The 21,541-nt window shown below is 55.8% G+C and overlaps 1 protein-coding gene across 2 annotated transcripts; it reads left to right on the top strand.

Moving 5' to 3' along the window:
* The first annotated feature begins 9,716 nt into the window (after positions 1-9,716).
* Positions 9,717-21,531, top strand: LRP3 (LDL receptor related protein 3). 2 transcript variants are annotated; one of them, XM_036929919.2, is made up of 7 exons: positions 9,717-9,931; positions 11,831-11,878; positions 16,938-17,076; positions 18,484-18,698; positions 19,128-20,244; positions 20,532-20,664; positions 20,882-21,531. In XM_036929919.2, the coding sequence occupies exons 1-7, from the start codon at positions 9,859-9,861 to the stop codon at positions 21,464-21,466; spliced, it is 2,310 nt and encodes a 769-aa protein (XP_036785814.2). In that variant the 5' UTR covers positions 9,717-9,858; the 3' UTR covers positions 21,467-21,531. The 2 variants fall into 2 exon arrangements, with proteins under 2 accessions (XP_036785814.2, XP_057348833.1); XM_057492850.1 differs by having other exon boundaries at positions 20,863-21,531.
* The last annotated feature ends 10 nt before the right edge of the window (positions 21,532-21,541 follow it).

Genomic DNA, 21,541 nt, shown 5'->3' with positions numbered 1-21,541 from the left:
ATTCTACGAACTTAACTTGGCTAGCCAATGAGCTGTGGATTGCTTGAATACGTCTGTTTCTGCTTAAGATTTTAAAATGTGATTATGTAGACTTGGAGCCTACCCCCAAGCCCTCACTCAGGTGTTTCCATTTGTTGAACTTTCCCTTAAAAACAAATGTCTAATTCTTGTTCCCCATCCCTTACCCCTTCTATCCTCACCTCAAATTGCCCCACGAGAGTGGCTGAGGGGACAGACTCTGGACATAGGCCCTGCCACATGACCAGGTAGAACTTCAGTCTCAGCCACTGCAGACTGCTCCGACCCACAGCAGGCCTCACCGGTTATCCTAATCACCGGGGGAATTTGCCAGGGAGAAGAGAAGGATGGTTCATGGAACCCACAGCAGCAAAGCTGGGCACCAAAGCTCTGGCAGAACAAAGTGGGGTCCCAAAGATCAGTGCCAAACTTCTAGTCCCCTAGTCCCCCACCACTTTCTGCCCCCGTTTCCCACCTCTGCCCTCCCTGCTCTAGGACCAGGGCCTGAGGGACATGGTGATTGGCTGATCTTGGTCATGTGCATGTCAATTCTTGCAGGGAGCAGGATACAGTGTTGATTAATAGACCTCTGGGCTTCTCCAGTTCTCTCAGGGGCAGAACATCTTCAAAAGGAAATTGAGGCATGGGCCCAGGAAGGGAGAACCACCTAACCCCTGCCTGTCCACTCAGGAGTTACCTTCCAGAGCTTGGGGCCCTCTCACAAGCTGTTCCCTCTGCCTTCAAACTTTTGCCTGACTGTCTCCTTGTTACTTGCTTTTCAGTTTGAAGGCCACCTGTACAGGCCTTGGCTGCCTGGTGTACCTGCCTGCCAGGCCACTGAGATCCCTCCGTCCTGACTCCATGTTTCATTCTCTCCCGAGCCCTTCCCGTCACCTGAGAGTGTTGTGCTCACTCCCCTGCAGCTTCAGAGCCTCCGCTCTGTTAGTCCTCGTATTGGTCAGCTAGAGCTGCTACAACAAACACAGACTCCAGGGCCTAGACAACAGAAGTTTATTATTTACTCTGGAGGCTGGAAATCTGAGATCGAGGTGACAGATTCTGTTTCTCCTGAGGTCTCTCTCCTGGGCTTGCCGATGGCTGCCTTCTCGCTGTGTCCTCACGTGGCCTTTATCTCTGTGTGCTCACACATCGCTGTCCAAATTCCCTCTTCTTTTAAGGACACTGGTCAGATTGGATTAGGGCCCATCCTAATGGCCTCAGTCTAACTTAATTACCTCTTTAAAGACTCTACCTCCAAATACAGTCACATTGTGAGATGCTGGGGTCAGGGCTTCAACACATGAATTATGGGAGGACCCAATTCTCCCATGACAGTTTCTAAGCAGAGTCCTGGTCCTCGCCTCCACTTAGTAATGCAGCTATTACTAAGCCTAAAAAATGTTGCTTCGTGCATGATGAGGGGAATATATTTGGAAGAGGATGGAAGGAAGGAAGGAAGGAAGGAAGGAAGGAAGGAAGGAAGGAAGGAAGGAAGGAAAAGTTGTGGGCACTGTGGGGTCAAGATCTGGCAGGTGTGCCCAGATGTGTGATGGTACTGTCCTCATCAGCCTCTGAGGCTGAGCGAAGATGAAAATGAGCCTGTAATTACAAGAAAATCATGGCCACGCCTCCTCAGAGGCAGAGCCCAGGATCCATCGAAAGATCTGGGACTGGGGGACTTGGACAGATGTTTAAGAGTGCATTTGGATATGGTATTAGTTATCTACTGCTGCATGACAAATTACTGCAAAACTTAGTGGCTTAAAACCAATGTGTATGGTAAACCAGGAATGTGTTTAGCTGGGCGCTTCTGACACAAAGTCTGTCATGAGGTTTCAATCAAGGGGCTGTAGTCTCATCTGAAGGTCCCACTGGGAGAGGACCCCCTTCCAAGCTCACACAGTGACTGTGGGTGGGATTCAGTTCTGGATGGCTTTGGATGGAGGCCTCCCTCAGTCGTCATGTGGGCCAGTCTGTGGGACAGCTCACTGCATGGCTTCCCTCACAGTGAGCAAGCGTGCAAGTGAGAGAGGGCGGGGCAGGGTAGCCCAGGATAGAGGCCATGATATTTTGTAACCTAATCTTGGAAGCAACATCCATTTCTTTGGCTATCATAGAAAAGAATCGTTAGATTCCACCCACACTCAAGGGGAGGGAAGTACATAGGCACATGACTGCCAGGAGGCTGGGATCTTTGGGGGCCATTGTGCACCACAATGCCCAACGAAGAGGACAAGCCCATTTGGGCATCTCCCATGACTCAGAAACCATCCCATGTGTCAGCATTACTTGCAAAGCAGAACACTAGAACAGTTTGAATGCCCCTCTGTATGGAATGCATATGTAAGGGGTGGCATTCTGTATACAATAGCATAATAAGAAGAAAAAGTTAAGAGGAATTGTATTAATGTGGGTCCTTTGAGAAGCAGACAGTAACATGAGATTAGATCTACAATATATTTACTGGGGAAATGCCTGAACAATAAAGAGGAGGGAGCTCGAGAAAGGGGAGACGGCCTCCAGGCCTGATGCAGACATGACCCCTGCGAAGGAGGAGCAGGTGGGAAGAGGCTTGCATGCAGACCTTTTCAGGAAGTCTTGGCCAGTCTGCCACGTCGTCTTGAGTCCAAGCTGCTCATTGGAGGAGCCTCACGTCCCGCAGCAGTAGACTGGTGTCAGTTCCCCTGCCATGTTCAGCCACGAGCCAGGAGAAGCATCTTCATGGCTTCCGGGTGGATAAACTAGATCTGCACACATCAGTGTGGGTAAGTCTTGAAGACGTAACATAGGGCAAAGAAAGCAAGTTGTCAGTGGATACAAGAGATATGATTATGTAAAAGTTTGCAACACACTAAACAGTATGATACATTGGTCACAGGTGGTAAAAGTATAAAAAAAGAGAAAGTATGAGCACAGAACTCAGGCTAGGCTAGGGAGGGAGATCGAGATGAGCAGGATTCCCTGGAAGCGATGCCTGATTCCAAGGGATGCAGTGTGGGGCCCCTTCCCTGCAGGCTGGGACTTAAGGAATGAGAGCTCAGTGACATGAGGGAAGAGCAGTGTTTCCGTAAGCAGACTGAGCCCTGCTGTCACCCACTTCAGCTCATCTACTGCAAGTGTGAGCTGAGCTGCCCTGGATGATGGGGATGGAGCTAATGGCTTAAGGACATGGACAATCATGAAAACCAGCCTGTGAATTGCAAGAGGATGATACGTGCAGCCCCCGAAGACTCTTCAAGCACAGAAGGAGGATTGAGGCGGGAGGGAGGTTTGTCTCTTTCAGTGGGGGCATTGAGAAGATAGCTGGCCTGGGTTCCAAGGACTGCATAGGAGTTTTCCCAGAGGGGGCAGTTGGATAATGTCTAGTATTTACCAAGTGCTTACTCTGTGCCAGGCACTGCTGTAAGTGCCTTACAGGGATTCATGGTTTTAGTTCTTACCCTGACCTTGGGAACCAGGTACTGTCATGCCCCTATTTATAGAAAAGGAAGCTAAGGCTCATAAAAGTTAAGAAATGCTCACATGAGGAGTGAGCTGGGGAGCTGGGTTGAATCTCCCACTGACTCCAGAGTTGCTGTGCTTAATCAGGCCAGTTTTCCTGTGTGTGGAATGCTTGGGGTGACTTCCAGGGGGATTGGGACCGTCTGGATCAGAATTGTCACATCTTGCAGTAAGTACCACTGAGCCACAGTGCGAGGGTATCATCCTCTCTTCAGTTCTCCTCCAATGCTTCTCATTCAGTTGAAGAGAAAGTCTCCATTTGATGCTCATGTGTCCTAAATGCTCTAGAATACTTCCTTAATCTCCCTGCTGGAGAGTAATGGAGAGAGACAGACAGGCAGACAGAGACAGACACAGAGACAGAGAAAGACAGAAACAGGGATGCAGGCAACAAAACGCATGATGTTGTGCTTTGGTCTTACCCCTACTGAACTGAGTTTACTTTCCATGCGATGGTATGAAATTTCCTTTTGAAGTGGAAATACTTACATGAAATAAAAATGAGTCGATTTACATACAACCATTAAGTCCATAATAAAGGTTTGCTGTCCACTGGGATGGAGGAGGGGCCTCTGAGCCCTGGCCCTCCTCTGCTGCGTGCCTCCAGGGGGTCCTGGCGGTTCTAAGGGGAAGAGGAGCCACCTGGAACCCTTGCTGCTTTCATCTCTCTCATGTGCTGGAAATGAGCTTGTCCTCCCCTTTCTGATCCGCCTTGATCAAGAAGGAGGCACTGCTGGGGATGTGAAGGCTTGTCCCAGTGGCTTCCCAAATCCGTCCCTCCAGCCGTGGGTTTCCCAGATCATACACAGCCTCCGGACTCAGGCTCTCTCAACCTGCGACCTTCCTTCTTGTGGCAGCAACAGGGTTAAAGAACAAACCTTATCTGTTAACCCACCTCGGGGTTCTGATGTGCTTTGCCCCATTAATAATTTAGTGAGGTGCACTGAGTTGGATTGATTCTCCCCCCAAATCGATACACAAATGATTACCATTTTGGGGCACTTCTAAGTGCTTTAGTGAGGCTGAGTGGAGCTTTTTGATTGGAAATTGGTGCTGCACTCATCATTCAAAATTACTGTGGAGAGGGTTATATAAACCAAGGGAATGACCTGACCTGGTGCTAACATTTTTATTGCAATACACATTCCCCCCTCCCTCTGCCCTTTTTGTGCAAAGGTGCTTTTATGACATACTTACTTTCACTATTCCAGGCCTGTCATTTAAAAATTACTGCTCAAAACGGAAGGTGAAATGATTTTACTACTGATGCTATTTTATTAAAGTTGTAAGACCCAGCAATGGCTTGGAGAGTGTCTGTGGCTAGAGATACCCCCCTTCCCACCCCACCCCCTGGCAGCCCATCACCCCGGAGGGAGGAGCCTGCCAAGTGGCTGGGTTGGATGAGTGGGCTGTGCCCTGGGTGCCCGGCTGTCTCACAGGGTGCAGCAGACACTCAGCTCCAAGCCTTGCTCCTCCTTCACCCCTGCAACCTGGCAGACCAAGGCTCTAGGAGGGCAGAGACACTAAATCCAACAAGCAACCCAGACTGCCTGCCTCACCCCGCAGAGCCCAGGTAGGAAGGTTGTCACAACCCTGAACTGACCAGTTTGTTTTTAGGAATTTTTTTTAATAATATGTTATTGTGGTAAGATACACTTAACAAAATGTATCACTTTAACCATTTATGTGTGTGGCTGCCCATTCCTCCCTCCCACAAGCCCCTGCCAAACACCATTCTACCTTCTGTCTCTGCATATGACTACTCCAGGGACCTCATGTAAATGGAATCGTGCAGTACTTGTCCCTCTGTGACTGGCTTTTTCACTCAGCATAATGCCCTCAGGGTTCATCTGTGTTGGAGTGTGTGTCAGAATGTCCTTCCTTTTAAAGACTAAATAATACTCCACTGTATTTATAAGCCACATTTTGTTTATCCTTCTTTCTGTCAATGGACAATGTGGGGTGATTCCACCTTTTGGTTATTGTGCATACAGCTGCTATGAACACAGGTGTACAAGTATCTCCCAGAGTTCCTGCTTCTGAGTCTTTCATGTATATACCCAGAGGCAGAACTGCTGGGTCATAAGGTAACTCTATGTTTAGCCTTTTGGGAAACTATGAACCATTTTCCACAGCAGTGCACCATCTTACATTCCCATCAGCAATGTGCAAGGGTCCTAAGTTCTCCACATTCTCACCATCACTTGCTTTTTTTCTCTTTCTTTTCTTTTGAATAACAGCCATCCTAAATTGGTATTGAATTGTGGTTTTGATATTTTTAGTATTTTCAATTCAAATAGACCTTATGTCCCATTCCCTAAAACTATTTGTTCTCTTTTTACCTTCTTTCTTTTGGCTCCTTCCCCCATTTTATTTCACAGTTGTATGATGCTGGCTGCCGTTCAAAAATCTCACAGTCACAGGTTTTCATTTTAGTTTCTACCTAAGTGGCTGAGATTTTAAAGTGTCACTTCAAATCCATGAAGGTATATAACAGCAAAATAGCCATTTAGAACACACTTTCCTGTGAGGAGCCTCTGCTGGGGTCCCAGAAGGGATCCTATAAAGCTTCTAAGGATTTTTTTCTGCCCAAGGAGAGATTGGTTCAAAGATGTAGACAGAACCACTTGCTCACCACTGCCTCAGGTGGGTAGTTGACCTTGGGTGCTTGGATGGCTGTACTCCCAGGGGGTCCTGGAGACCCCAGGGTCAGTGAGTATGCCCACATGCCATGGGGGCTGCTCCCAGGGCTGAGGACATTTCTCCAAATGCTCTCTGGCTCTGGCTCTTGCTGTTGCCCTGGCAGAACAGAAGAAGAGTAGACATTAGCCCTGAGAAGAGTGGAAACATTCCAAGACCAGAACAAGTTGGGTGGAGAGGGGGACTTGATGATAGGCAGGGCTAGTCCCACAGGGTCATGAAATTCAGGTTAAGAACTTTGAAGTCCATTCTGGAGCATTTTCTGTAGGTTCATGATCCACTCTGCACGTTAAAAGTGTGACCTGTTGATTAGGAGGCAGGGGACCATGTAGGAGGCTTCTGAGGAGGTCCATGAGAGAGGAGATGGTGGCTGGGACCAGGGAGGGGGCCTGGTTATGGAGGAAAGTGGGCAGGTTTGAGACACTGTAGGAACTGGCTATCAGAACTGAGCGATGGATTGGTGTTAGAGGATTGGGATGGGGATTATTGACTCGGTATATTATGTGGCCATAAACTGAGCTGGGCACAACAGGGAAGGTCAGACTGCAGAGGTATCTGTTCTAGAATTCAGTTTGGGCAATGAAAGGTTTGCCTTCCTGGAAGGCACCTGCAGTAAACTTGGACCAGGTGGTCATAAAACCTTGTTTCAGTGTCACTCACCAAAGCCACATTTGACCTTTGATCCTCAAAAAAGTCTAATTATTTGAAATCAAGAAAGACAATTACCATCCAACTTGGCATCCTTTGTGTAGTGGCCAGCAACCAATTGGATAGGAGTGGGCCTGAGTTTGAGCATGTGTATGCAGGACAATGAGGAGGGCATGGGGAAATCTCGAGTGGCAGTGGCTTCCTCTATGTATTGTAGGGGCTTAGGGGCATGTGGCTGGTCAGCAGTGACCTCATTGTTTCAGAAAGGGGTTTACATGGGATGCCTCTGTGCCTCATCCCTCTCCTGTCTGCTTGCCCTCTTCTCCTTACTCCTGGAGCAGTTTGCTGAAGGCCTCAGTGGCCCATAGTCCATATCTTATGAAACACATGGGGGTGACAGCATCTTTGCTTCCTTCTAAGGAAGAAGGCCAGCTTCCTGCCAGGAGGACCCTGATTCACAGCCTGGGTTCCTGGGACCCACTGCTCCCTTGTCTGTTTCAGCCAGTCTGTGCAAGTTCTCAGGATCTATTACTGGCATCATTCTATTTCCAGTACTAAATTCTCCACTGGTTGGAAATTTGGAGTTGTGATGGACAGATACCTTCTGGATATAACTAGAGCTGACACAGGATGTTTATTTAAAAGTTGCAGGGTGAGAAAGACCCAGCAACTGCAGCCAGGTCTTGCAGCAGAACCTGGGCTTCGGGAACTGTTGCAGAAGTGTTGAGAGGGGTTTGGGAGAGGACTAGGCCAGGGCTACACAGTGGAACCCTAGCAAGGCCCCTGCTTGGCGTGGCAGGCTCTAGAGGGCATTGAACCACCGTGGGACTAAACTGGAAACGGGGTGTCAGGTAGCCATGGTCTCAGTATGGGCAGGGTGTAGGTTTATGCCAACTCAGTAATTATGATAAATCCTATTTTAATAAAAAGCAAAATAATGCAAAAAAAACACCTCACCCATGATGAACAACATATTTAAAGTTTAAACGCAGATAGATTGCTGTTGTTTGTTTTATAGTCCTGCACTACTGTGCAAAGGGTACAGTTGTTTCCAATCAGCCTGAAGTTCCTGGGTAGCTGGATGGTCCCCTGCCATGTGGGTTCATAAAGATTGACAGTGGGTTATAAACAGATTGGGCAATTTGCAGTTTTACATACAGTCATGCTTTGTGAATTTAGAGCTTTTAGTAACCTTTTCTACTTGGTTCAAAGTATGGGAGGATATTTTGATAAGTATATAGAGGGGCTCACATTTTTCCTTCTCCTTCAGGCTCCAGTAGGATTCCCCATGGTGTTCACAATAATCAACCTTGGATTCCCTATATAACTTGCAAAACATGCATTAAAGTAGAAAGCATCTTCAAGTGGAAAACAGCACTTCGGACCCTCCTTGCCAGTGCCCCTACATTGCTGAACATTTTTGCCCTGCTAAATGCCCAATGCATGGGCAGTCAGCAGTCTGAGGAAATTCTGAAACCACGTTATGGTAGGCTAATGTTCTTTACCACAAATACACCATTTTTCTTGTTATTGACTCTTAAATTTTTTAACCCATCTCTCAAGAAGTCTGCTTTGGGAAGACCACCAAAGGAATTAGAAGACAGAATAAGAAAAACAAAAAGGTGTTTTCCCAAATTTTGTCTAACATCCAGTTTAAAGTAAGTTAGTGAGTTACTCTGTCTACAACTTTCACTACTATAATATTTGTTCCTTTCTATCTGCTCTCCAAAAATGATATATGAGGTGGGGGAGAGGGATCCTGAGCCTCAGGCCATACAAATCTCCGTGGTAGGGAACCTCTGGGCACCTTTGATTTCACATCTGTTTCAGGAAAGGAAGGTTGACCCTGCTTGACCCTAAATGGCCTCCTCAATACTTCCTAGGTCTCTCCCATTTCTGCCTCTTCTGGCCCCAGTACCTGGTTTACAGCTCTCCCAGGGGGCGGCCCCAAGTCTGAAAAGCAGGCCTCCTTTCCATTTCCTAGTGCTTGTTGGGGTGATTGGGTGGGTCAAAGATCCCGTGAGGGTCGGTTTCCGGAGGCCTCTCGGGGTGTTCACAAATATCTCCTTAAAGGCCTTGCTCTGCATAGAAGAACTCGTTTTAAGGGTGTGACAGTGCCATTTGGGCTGTGGCCAACGAGGAGGGAAGGTTGGAGGGGCTGGAGCAGGGACACCTCACCTGGAAGACAGGCCTTAGCTTTGCACCACAATGACCCGTCCTGCCTTAAGCAGCCCTGAGCAGCCTCTGCCTCGACCACCTGCTACCAGCCTTTCCTCCCCTGTTCTCCCGCACAGCTGGGCTCCGGGAGGGACCGGTTGGTGGGTCGGGAAGGAGGCCAGGCCAGAGCTGCCCGGGACCCTGCGCGCAGCGCCAGGCTCAAGGGCCGGGGGCGAGGACTGGCAGGGGCAGCCCGCTGGAGCTGTCCAACGCCGCGGCGGGGCGAGCGCCCCCCGCCCGCCTCAGCGCCTCCCCCCACCGCCAGCGCCACTGCGGCTCGGCGGGCGTGTCACGTGGCTGGCGCGGCGCGGCCTCCGGGCTCCGGGCGGGCGAGGGGCCGGGCGGGAGACCCGCAGACCCACGGACGCATTAGCGGCGGCACCCGGCCGGGCGGCTGGGTGCAGCTGCGCGGCCCCGGGGCGGCGGGGCCGGACGGGCTGCGCGCTGCGGGGCATGGGCGCGCCGGGGGGCCCCGGGCACTGGCCGGCCGCGGCGAGGCGCCCGGGGCGCGGGGGCAGCGGCGGACGGGGGTCCTCCCTGGCGGCCGCCGCTGAGCCCCCGCGGGGCCCGTGACGCCGCGGCCGATGAGGCCCCGCGCGCGCTGCGGGCCTGCACCGCCGCCTCACAAGGACGCCGCCAGAACCGCCGCTCGCACCCGGCCCGCCGCCGCCGCGGGAGCAGGAGCCCGAGCCCGAGCCCGAGCCCGAGCCCGAGCCGGAGCCGCAGCCGCAGCCTGGGGACAGGAGGCGGCGCCCGTGGGCGGCCGGCCCCGGCATGGAGAAGCGGGCGGCCGCTGGGCCCGAAGGCGCGCCGGGCACCCGGGCGCAGCTCGCCGTCGTCTGCCTGGGTGAGTGGGCCTCGCAGGCCGGGCGGCTCTGGGTCCCCGCCTCGCAGCTCCTCCGGTCTCGGGCCCGGGCTTCCCCGAGCGGGCGCTGCGGGAGCTCCAGCGCGGAGGCCGCAGAGAGGGAGGCCCCCGGGTCTGCCTGCTGCTGGGGTCTCAAGTCTGCGAGTGCGACTCTGGCAGGGGAACCCCGTCTCCCGCCGGCTCGGAAGAGCGCCTGGGGGCCCGCGGTGCGCGGTGCGCAGCGCCGCTGGGCTATGCAGGCTGCTGCGGTTGGCACACAGTGGCTCGCCGCCTGGCCTGCCAGCGCTTAGCCTGGCGGGGATGGAGGCCTCCGGGGACGCGGACAAAGGCGAGGCTGGCGGGGCTTGGGCCAGCTGCCCCGTCTGGAAGGAACTGTTTCCTGCCTGGAGTTGGGGTGGGGGCGAGTGCTAGCGGGAGCCCCGGTTCTGGATGCCGGGCAAGAGGCCGCCGCGGTGATGACTTGTTTTCGTTTTGTGTCTTAGAGCCAGAGGGGCAGGCCTGTTCAGCCCAGAGTGGTGTGTCAGGGGAGCGCCCGGGGACCTGCCCACGCAGGAGGGTCTCTTGTCCTACCCGGGAGTTTTTCTGCCCATCCTTCCAGGGCTCTGTGTGAGGGGGAGGGGAAGAAAGGAGTTAAAACCTTAACCCACATGGCTCCTTTATTTACCATGATGGAGGAGGGAGGCCATTATCTGAGCTTCGGGTCATTAGGGGACAGCCCATGGGGTCACCAGTGGAGGTTCTGTAAGCCCAATAGGTTTGCTGAAGCCGCTGAAAAGACAAAATAAAAAAGAAACCTGTCGGTTTTAAGCTGCACCCTCCTTTGCTCCTCAAGAACCAGGGAGTTCCAAGTTTGGGGGAAAGCCCCTGCCTCAGCAGCATCAGTGGTTCTACTAAGGGCCATGATCCCCCACAGCGCCCACTCCTCACTATGTTAGTGGTAATGTGCTCTGGACTCAGCTGCTGGGTGCTGGGCTTCCTGGGTGAGCTGGGCTTCCTGGGTGGCTTCCCCAGGGCCCTCCTTGCCCAGATGTGGCATGGGCTCTGCCTAGCAGAGCCTGGGTATCCTGAGAGGGGACAGTTGCCCCTGTGTTCTCACCAGTGGGGGCTGACCCCTGCAGAGATGTTCTCTGCCTCCCTTGGCATCCTTGATGCTGGGGGAAGGGCACCCTGAACCTTGGAAGTTGGCTTTGCCCATAGCCTCCTCCTGGTCCCATAACCCCAGGCAGGAAAGCAGTAGGTGAAAGCAAAAGACAAACCCCATGGAGATGGCTACTTGAGGGGGTGGGTAGCAAGACAGTTCTTCGCCTCCCTTCTTAAGGTCACCATGGCACAGTGAGGAGGACCCTGAACTCCACTAGTTCTGGGTCCCTGCAAAGTGGGCTAATCAGGATTGCTTCCCTCCCTCCCTGGCTGCCAGAGGGAGGGAGCCCTTCAAGGTGGCAGGAACTCCCTTGCCAGGCAAGGCCCCCACCAGGGCTGAGCCAGGATCTCTCTCCGATGGGTAGTCCAGGCCTGAGTTCCCAAGCTCAACAGGAGACGGAAACACATCCCTCCCACATGAGTTAGGACTTCCAGGGGTGGGGACCAGCAGGAGTGGCCTGGTGCAGCCGGGCTTGTCCCCTGCTCTCTTTGGCTGAGGATGTGGGGTGGGTGCTAAAACCCTCTGGGGTCCTTGCCTCTGCCCATCCCAGCGGGACCTGGGTAGGAATAGAAGTCTCTGTGGAAGGGCTTTAGATGAAGAGATGAAGAGATGAAGAGAACCAGCCTAGAGTTCTGGCTATATTGTTCTGTGTTCCCATAAGGATTGCTGGTGGCCCTGGGCAGGTGCCTGGGCCCCAAGAGCCACTGGCCCCCACTGACCCCATCTTATGTCTCCCACAGTGAACATCGTTCTCACTGGGAGGCTCAGCAGCGCGGTTCCTGCCTTAGGTGAGTAAGATGTTTCCCTCCTTCCTCTCTGCCCTTCTGACCCAGTGACCTCTGAGGATGGGCCTTCAGGGCCTGTCTGTCCCTGAGGTCACCTGGCCTCTTTCAGCCTCAGTTCTCAGTGCATCTTTTCTGCATCACAAATGAGCTGTTTGGTCAAGCTTACACCTTCCTGTTTACTCTTCTGTAAAATGGATGCAATAGCAGGACCTACCTCAATAACCCTGGTTGTTAGGGTTAAATGAGTGAATGACGCAGGTTGCTCAGCACGGTGCTGGCACATGGCAGCTTAATACCACTAGCAAACTGTCACAGAATGAGTACAACTGACAGACTGTGCTTCCTGTGGGCTGTGGGGTTCCCCAAGGGCCATGAGATGCTTGCCTATTTTAAAATTATGCCTGGCATTTAATTTACAAAGGTGTGACTAAGTGACAACACAAGAGGCCAATACCATGTTTGGTCAGGCAGATGTAGGAGTGAGGGGAAGGGCTAGGCCAGAGCCTTTTGTGGGTTTTCTCCAGGAAATGCAAGGCAGGACAGGGGAAACAGCTTGGGATAGGCTAGGCTGAGTGATTCCAGCTGGCTTGGAGGGCGGTCTGGTTTCCTGGACCTTGGCCCTGGGATGACCTAGGGCTGGGGAAATATTGGCTTCTTGTGTGAATTAGGTAAGTTGGTAGGTGGGAGCTCAGACTTGGATCAACTGGTCTGTTGGGGAAAGACCAATTCCAGGCAAGTTAGTGTGCAAGAGAGAGGTAAACACTTGGGCTGATAGTTGGGCCCTGTGATTAGTGGATGCCAAATAGACATACAGAATCTAAGAAAGCAGTTACAACTCCCCCTCTGCCTCCTGCCTGTCAGAGTGGGTCTAACCATCTTTTTGCTCAGGCCATCTTTTTGCTCAGGCTTAGTGCTGAGGACAGCAAAGACTGTCAGGAGCACGAGAGGAAACCGAGGCCATCAGGGGCATCTGCTCTTTGCTGAGGGGCTGCCACAGGTTGGCAAATTCACAGGCCCATGGCCTTTGGTGCTCCTGGACACACTGAATAGGACCTCAGGAGCTGGGGAGAGTCTGTAGTCGCCAGCCTGGTGGCCCTCTGACTGGTTTGCTGTCTGCCATGCTATATAGTGAGACAGGAAGAACCTAAGATTTCTAGTTCTGCCTAGAACCCAGCTTATAGCAGAAACCTACTGAGCCTGGTTCAGGGTCAGGGATCTCTGCTGTCCAAGGTCCCCTGGAATGGGGAGGCCCAGAGTCCACAGAAGCTGGTGTCACAGTTCCGTCTCTCAGTCTTCCTCCTGATCCTTCCTGCATACCAGCTCCTACTACCGGCAGCCTGGCCTCCTGTGTTGACTTGGCTGGTCCAGGGCCTTGCGTTGCTCAGCTCTGAGCCAGCCCCAGGCCTGCCTGGCTTCCTGGCCCCTATAGCCTGCCTAGTCTTTCCATCCAAATTTCCAGGAGAAGACTGACTGGCCCCATCTGGGTCAGATGTCGGTGACTATGGTAGAGAGTAAGAGGGAGGGGGTGTGGGGATCAGGTGTTACAAAGGTGAGCCCCAGGCCAGCCCTTCTGCTTTGGTGGCTGGGCATGTGGCCCCAAGCACGTGGTTTAGAAAAGTGATGTTCACTCATAGAGTCAGGGAGAGAAAGAGCCATCCAGGTCCACACATCTGGTGGTTCTTAGCTATTGGCAACCTCAGATCCCCACAAGGTCCACATTGCCAACTCCTGCCATTCACACAGTGCCTGTGTGTGGTGCCCTGGTGTCTGAGCTGCACACACAGCCCCTGTGGCCACAGGTGGTGGTCTGGGGCCCTAGTTCTCCTGGGGTCTAGTTCTGTCCCTTTCACAGTGCTAAGGGAAGTGGAGACCAGCTTCTGGCCGCCTGAGGCGCCCCTAGCACCTGCCCCACAGCTCAGTGGCTCTGTGTTTTCAGGGCTTTTCCTTGCAGTTCATACTGTGAGGGGCCTGGATCATAACCGTTTTCCCTGCCCCTTCCCAGCCCTCACTGGGCTCTGATGATCCTGAGGGCAGGGGCTGCCTGAACCCACACGTTTTTGCCTTTCAGCCCATCCTGCCCCAGGTTGTCAGGTGCTATGTCAGATGATGCACCTCCCACACCCTGGCCTCTGGGCTCCACCTTGTGGCCACTGTGACCCCGGCCCAGTGAGCCTGGGCAGGGCCTTTAGGCTGTTCTCCACTCAACTGGCAGCTTCCCCCGAGTGTCTGGGGTGGGGCTCCCAGCTCCCTGCCATCCAGTTACACCAGGCATGTTGGCCAGAGTATTGATTGCCTCTGGAAACTGGATCTGCAAATTGTGTTTCATCAAATACCCACTCAGGAATATTTGAGGACTCTTTGAACTAGGTAAGAGGGATGCTCATTGGTCTAAAAGTGGTCAGTCATCCCAAGCCTACCTTGGCCACCTTGGCCCAAAGGCTGAGAAAGCTTCTGCCTGAGAGAACTCAGATCACCTCCAGTTAAAGCTCAGACAGGCTTCACTGACTGCCCCAACCCCCACCAAACCCTCTATCCTACAAACATACAGTCCTCGCTGCCTATCGTCACACCCTCATGATCTTCACCTCCCACGGGCAAACCCCCCACTCAGCCCACCACATGAATGTCGGCCTAAGACTGCCGCTTTCCACCCTTCGAGACAGGCGGCACCCCTGGTTTCCATCTTACTGATGGAGAAGCTAAGGCTTAGGGTGGAATGGTGTGCTTGGCAGTGGCGGCCCTGGGACCGGATTCACGGAGCCCTTTTGCGCCTGCCTGTGTCTGGATCCCGGAGTGGTGTACTGGGGTGGGGGTGAGGCCTGCCATCACAGAGGGGCCTGGAGCTGGTTGTCTGAGCTGGTGACCCCCTTCAGGCCGGTGGCCAAGCAGTGTCCAGTCATGAGGCCCTGATCAGAGCTCCCGGCTCCCTCCATGGACCCCGGCCTCCCTTCTGCTCCATGTTCGCTCTGCCAGGCTGATGGCTGCACAAGCCATGGTCTCTGTGGCTCCCCTTTGGAGAAGAGCAAACAGTAACTGAGTGGTCTTGCTGCCCCTGGTGTGGGAATTTCTGGGGCAGCCCTGGGGGATGCTCCAGGGTGAGGCTGTTTAGAGGGATGCGTTGTTGGGAGTTTGTTGAGAGACAAAGTTAGGATGGTAACTCACCTGCTCCTGACTTGTCTGGTGGTCTGAGTGGTAGTCCTGGTCCCTGGAAGAAGGGCCAGACATAGGTCTCAGAAGTATAGTTGCTGAGGCAGGAGGCCCCTGCAGAAGACATGGGGTCCTAACTTTCCCCAGCCACTGAGAATGAGAAACCTGGCCTCTGTGAGAGTTCCAACCTCAGGGACAGCCTCCAGGCCAGGGTAGGTACTGCCCAGGCCCTGCCTCTGCCCCAGGCACTGTCCTGAGGGCGGAGGGTAGAGGAGACCGAGACCTGGCAGATAGAGCCCCCTGACTCTGGGTTTTAGCATGTGCTTTAGAGATTTGACAATGGGGCCTCCCTACCTGTGCACCTCCTACCCAGCGCCCTTCGGGAGGAGAAGCCTCATCCGGGTGTCATGACCCCGCACCTCCCAGGGTCCCCAGGTCAGCATCCAGCATCTCTGTGAGCTCTGCAAGGCTTGTGGCCTCCCCTGTCAGAGGAAATGGGCGCCTGTCCTTCTCCTGGGTGCTTGCCTCACTCCTATTTTACGGGTGAGAAATCTGGGGCTCAGAGAGGCTAGTGCCCCAGGCCCTGGGTGAGCCAAGCAGAGAGGCCTGGGTAGTACCTTGCTGACCTGGGACCATTGAAGCCTTGATGGTGACCTGAGGGTGGGGAGCCTTGTTTTTGGGTCAAGAGTGGGTGTTTTTCTCATAGTCCCTTGATGCTCTTGTGAGCTGTGGGTGGGGTTTCTGACTCCCTCTTAGTCAGTGGTGGATCATTTCCAAGGTCATGGCCCTAGAGCCCAGGAGGCAGCTAGAGGGCTTTCACTCTCCTTCCTGCAGCCATGCCATTTGGGTCCCCAGAGTCTTCTTGAGAACTAGCACAGAGGCCCCTGCTTCCAGGGTACCAGTGGAAGGTGCCAGGCAATGGGAGAGGAGGTGGTTTCCCTGGGCTTGGGAAAGTGTCGTTGTGAAGGGTGTAAGGGACTGGGAGGGGTGGGAGCAGCCAGGTGCAGGGTGCCGCCCAGTCCTGGGAAGGCCAGGGCACGCCGAGAATAATGAAGGAGGAATGCACTCATAGCAAGGCCACCTCGCTGGGCATTGCCCACTCCAGCTGGTGTGCTATGCTGCCCTTGGCACCATGCTGCCTCGTCTGATCGTCACAAGAGCCTGTGGCAAGGCCAGGGCCCGTATACAGATGGAGAAACTGAGGCTCAGGGAAACGAACGATGACCCTTTCCCTAAGCCCACTGGAAACCTAATGCAGCATATAGTCTACACTTCATAAGTGCATTGGCTCATGGTCTGTTTTACAATCTTTACTCCACCCAGAGTGTCTGCGTAAAGTCTCTCTGCCCTCCCTGTAGCCTGGGAGTTCCACAGAGTGGGGCTTCTGCCTGTCTTCCTCAGCGTGCCTAGTGCTTGTGCACAGCACTAGCTACTCAATAAATGTGTGTTGTGTGAGCAAAGCCCCTCCCCTTCTGAGGCTGAGGTCTGTATTTGACCAGTCTCAGGGAGGGGAGGCAGGGAGCCACAGCAGGGCTGCCTGTGCAGGACTGATAGGCCTGGGGGTGCAGAGTCCTCCACTGAGGCCCCAAGGCTGAGAGGCTGCCCTTCCCAGATGCCATGGGGAGCTGTTGATGGGCCTGCTCCTAGCCCTGCTGGGGATAGGGGATAGGACCTAGCTGCACAGGGTAGGGTTGGGGGGTACCTCTGCCCTGAGTCCGTGTGGGTCCCTGGTCCCCCATACACAACACTTCCATGAAGTCTTGAGTTGTAGCCATTGGCCATGGCCATCCTTGGCTGGCCTTGATCCCACCCTGGGGAAGGCCCGTGCTCAAGCCATGCAGGGGCTCAAGTGTCCCCCCACCCCACTTTCCACCCAAAGCTGAGGCCAGAACTTCTCAGCCTCCTCTCCCAATAGCCGCCTGTAGTGGGAAACTGGAGCAGCACACAGAACGGCGTGGAGTCATCTACAGCCCAGCCTGGCCCCTCAACTACCCGCCGGGCACCAACTGCAGCTGGTACATCCAGGGCGACCGCGGGGATATGATCACCATCAGGTAAGGGGGTCAGAGGGGGGGCAGAGAGAAACTGTGTAGGCCTGCATGTGCTGAGTGTGTGTGAAAGAGTGCATGCATGTGCATGACTACATGTGTGAGTAGGTATAGGCACGTGTGAACAGATGTGTGTGTACATGTTTGAGCATGTGTGTAAGTATAGAGGCAAATGTGTGAGTGTATATGTGTGTGAGCACCTGCATGTACATGAGCACATGTGTGAGGTGTGGAGGGCACATTTGTGGGATTTGTGTGAGTGCATGTGTGAGAGAGTCTATGTGTGAACATGTATGAGCTGTAAGCATGTGAGTGCCCGTGAGCACGTGAGTACGCCCCGCTCTTGGGTCTCTCAGAGCCTCTGTGGCTGGCTGCCTGGAGCTGGGCCCCATCCTGCCATGAGCCTCTCTCAGGGGCTGTGGGGGCTGTCAGTCACCTCAGCCCAGCCAGGAAGGGAGCCCTGGGGACTGGTGGGCAAGGTCCAGCTGTCTCTGAGGTGGCAGAGGTGTCCTTTCTGCTCTATAGGGGTGGCTGGAGGCCTGGCTGGCACAGAGCTCAGAGCAGAGTTTCCTCACGGGCCTCGGGGTGGTCTCAGTGAGAGAGGGAACCAGGCAGGAGTCAGGTGCTAGAGCAGCAGGGCCTTGCAGAGGGAGCTGGGTGAGGTGCCCAGACAGTGGAGCTGTGGCTGGACTCCCTGGCTAAATGCCAAAGCCCAGAAGGCCCCCAGTCACTCATCGCCCAAAGCACCGAGGTGTGATGGCACGGTCAGGGTCTGCCCTGTAGCCTGTGCCTGTTTCTGTGTGGCCACAGGGCCATGGCTCTCAGGAACTCTCCTCAAAGACTCCACCCTCACTGGCTGCTGCTAGAGTACTCCATGGCCCTGTGGCCTGCTCATCCCACAGCCGAGGCCTGGGGGGGTCCGGGCCAGTGTTTTTTCCCAGGTGACAAGCTGTCTCCCAGCCACAGGCTAGGCCAGCGCTGTGTGCCTGGACCCCCTCAGTGAACAGGCCTGTCTGTCCCAGCAGACCCAGTGTGGGAGGGATCTGGACCCTTGGGCCTCGCCCCTTCAGGGGAGAGGGCCAGGGGAGGGAATTGCCCAGGACAGGACCCCTGATTCCCCGTCTGCTTTGGCTTTGGGTGGGGGAGGGCAGACAGGGACGAGGGCACCCTTCACAGAGCTGCAATGGGGCTGCAGTGACAGACGCTGTCCCCGGTTGTCCTGACCCACCCTGGGGCCACCCTCAGACCCCTGGACAGCAGGAGTCCCGCTGAGTGGCTGGGAGTGGAGGAATGAAGGCATGGCGTGGGGCTGGCCATCCTTGCCAGGAGCTCAGGTCTGACCATTCCCTGCTGTTCTTGGCCACGTGGGCACTGCCTGCCCACGCACGTCTGCACTCGTCTCTGCCTCAACAGCTTCCGTAACTTTGACGTGGAGGAGTCCCACCAGTGCTCCCTGGACTGGCTCATGCTGGGCCCCGCAGCCCCACCCCGCCAAGAGGCCTTCCGGCTCTGCGGCTCTGCCATCCCGCCTGCCTTCGTCTCTGCCCGGGACCACGTCTGGATCTTCTTCCACTCCGACACCTCTAGCTCCGGCCAGGCCCAGGGCTTCCGTCTCTCATACATTCGAGGTGATGCCGGCAGCGGGGTGGGGCACCACAGAGCACGCGGTGCCCTTGTGTGGGCTCCAGGGTCCGCCGGCCCGCTCCCTGCAGGGTCTCCCCAGCAGCCCGGTCAGTCAGGGTCATTCCTATCTCTGGGTGCCTTGGAGCCCCTTGAGGTCACTGACCCTACTTCACAGACTTGGCCAGGGTTGGGGAGTCATCCTTTACCCTGACTCAGCTCAAAGACTGAACTCACCCTAGCATCTGAGGGGTCTCTGCCCTTCTGGTGGCCATGGAGAGGCCAGGGGTCCTTCTCCCTGGGTTCTGCCTCTTCCTGGGTCCTGCAGGGGCCCAGCTGGGATGGGGGAGCCAACTGCCCACAATGGCCCCAGGACATGCACTGGGGGAGGCTCTGCTCTCCCTTGACTGCCTCCCCTTATGCCCTTCACCCCACAGGGAAGCTGGGCCAGGCGTCCTGCCAGGCAGACGAGTTCCGCTGTGACAATGGCAAGTGTCTGCCTGGCCCATGGCAGTGCAACACGGTTGATGAGTGTGGTGATGGCTCCGACGAAGGCAACTGCTCAGCGCCTGCGTCTGAACCACCAGGCAGCCTGTGCCCTGGGGGCACCTTCCCCTGCAGCGGCGCACGCTCCACGCGCTGCCTGCCCTCAGAGCGGCGCTGTGATGGCTCGCAGGACTGTGGCGATGGCTCGGATGAGGCGGGCTGTCCTGACCTGGCATGTGGCCGGCGCTTGGGCAGTTTCTACGGCTCCTTTGCCTCCCCAGACCTGTTTGGTGCAGCCCGAGGGCCCTCGGACCTTCACTGCACGTGGCTGGTGGACACGCAGGACCCGCGGCGCGTGCTGCTGCAGCTGGAGCTGCGGCTGGGTTATGATGACTACGTACAGGTGTATGAGGGCCTGGGCGAGCGTGGGGACCGCCTGCTGCAGACACTTTCCTACCGCAGCAACCACAGGCCTGTGAGCCTCGAGGCCGCCCAGGGCCGCCTCACCGTGGCCTACCATGCCCGCGCCCGCAGTGCTGGCCATGGCTTCAATGCTACCTACCAGGTGAAGGGCTATTGCCTCCCATGGGAGCAGCCCTGTGGGAGCAGCAGTGAGGGAGATGTGGGTGACACAGGAGAGCAGGGCTGCTTCTCGGAGCCACAGCGCTGCGATGGCTGGTGGCACTGCGCCAGTGGCCGTGACGAGCAGGGCTGCCCCGCCTGCCCGCCGGACCAGTACCCCTGCGAGGGCGGCAGCGGCCTGTGCTACACACCTGCCGACCGTTGCAACAACCAGAAGAGCTGCCCAGATGGCGCCGATGAGAAGAATTGCTTCTCCTGCCAGCCCGGCACCTTCCATTGTGGCACAAACCTGTGCATCTTTGAGACGTGGCGCTGTGATGGCCAGGAGGACTGCCAGGATGGCAGCGATGAGCATGGCTGCCTGGCAGCTGTGCCCCGGAAGGTCATCACTGCCGCCCTCATCGGCAGCCTGGTCTGTGGCCTGCTGCTGGTCATCGCCCTGGGCTGTGCCTTCAAGCTCTACTCGCTGCGCACGCAGGAGTACAGGTGGGCGGGCTGCTTCGCAGTGCTGCCAGGTGCCTGGGCTCACGCACTGGAGCCTTGGTTTCTTTGTCTCCGTGCAGAAAGGCCCTGTGCTCCCTGTTCCCGCAGCCAGGGGTCTGTAAATTAAGGCTTTGCCAAGCTCAGGTGGACCCTGAGCATCTTGGGATGGCATGGTGGAGGGGTGGGGTCCTCAGCCCTGCCGCTGAGCTGTTGCAGAGGGCCCATGGGAGGCGGGAAGCGTGGGGTTCTGGCCAGCCCTGCCACACTGCCCTTCTGCCCATTGTTTTCAGGGCCTTTGAGACACAGATGACGCGCCTTGAGGCAGAGTTTGTGCGGCGGGAGGCCCCCCCGTCCTATGGTCAGCTCATCGCCCAGGGCCTCATTCCCCCTGTGGAGGACTTTCCCGTCTACAGTGCAGCCCAGGTGAGGGCCAGAGGGCGAGACCCCGCAGGGGTGGGCGAGGACGGGGTGGGCTGGGTGGTCCACAGGTGGGGGAGGTGGGAAGCGAGGCCTGGGCAGGGTGACATGGGTGACGTGGGGGTCCACAGCCAGACTGGGGGGGATAAGTTGGTCTCTTGGGTCTCTGTCCCTCGGGGGTTGTGCTGATCTCTGCCCCCTCAGCCGCCGCCCCACCCTCCAGGCCTCGGTGCTACAGAACCTTCGCACAGCCATGCGGCGACAGATGCGCCGACACGCCTCCCGCCGAGGGCCTTCCCGCCGTCGCCTCGGCCGCCTCTGGAACCGGCTGTTTCACCGGCCACGGGCACCACGCGGACAGATCCCACTGTTGACCGCTGCGCGCACCTCGCAAACAGTGCTGGGCGACGGGCTCCTCCAACCTGCATCAGGGGCTGCCCTGGACCCCCCGGCACCCCTTCTGGACACAGGCAGCCCCGGGGCAGCTGGGGATGGGTGCCCCGGCACCCCTGGCCACACACCAGAGGTGGGACCTTCTGTGCCAATCCCCTCAGGACTGCAGGACCCGGAGAGCAGACTGGTAGACAAGGACAGAAAGGCCTGCAGGAACCCCATGGTGGACAGCCCAGCCCCTGCAGAAACACTTCGGGAGCCTTGCTCAGCCCAGGACTCTCACCCCCCAGCCCCCGCTGCCAGCAGCACTCTAGGCCCCCACCCACCAGAGCCACTGGGTGTCTGCAGGAGCCCCCCACCACCCTGCTCCCCAACGCTGGAGGCCAGTGACGATGAGGCTCTGCTTGTCTGTTGACTGCCGGACACGCTGGAGACTGCCACAGCCCCGCTTTGTAACCAGGGAATACACAGTCATTTCTACCCAGCCTCT

This window comes from Manis pentadactyla, chromosome 15, assembly GCF_030020395.1.
Source record: "Manis pentadactyla isolate mManPen7 chromosome 15, mManPen7.hap1, whole genome shotgun sequence".
NCBI lineage: Eukaryota > Metazoa > Chordata > Mammalia > Pholidota > Manidae > Manis > Manis pentadactyla.
The sequence above is the reverse complement of the archived record's forward strand: the minus strand, read 5'-3'. Positions and strand labels throughout refer to the sequence as shown.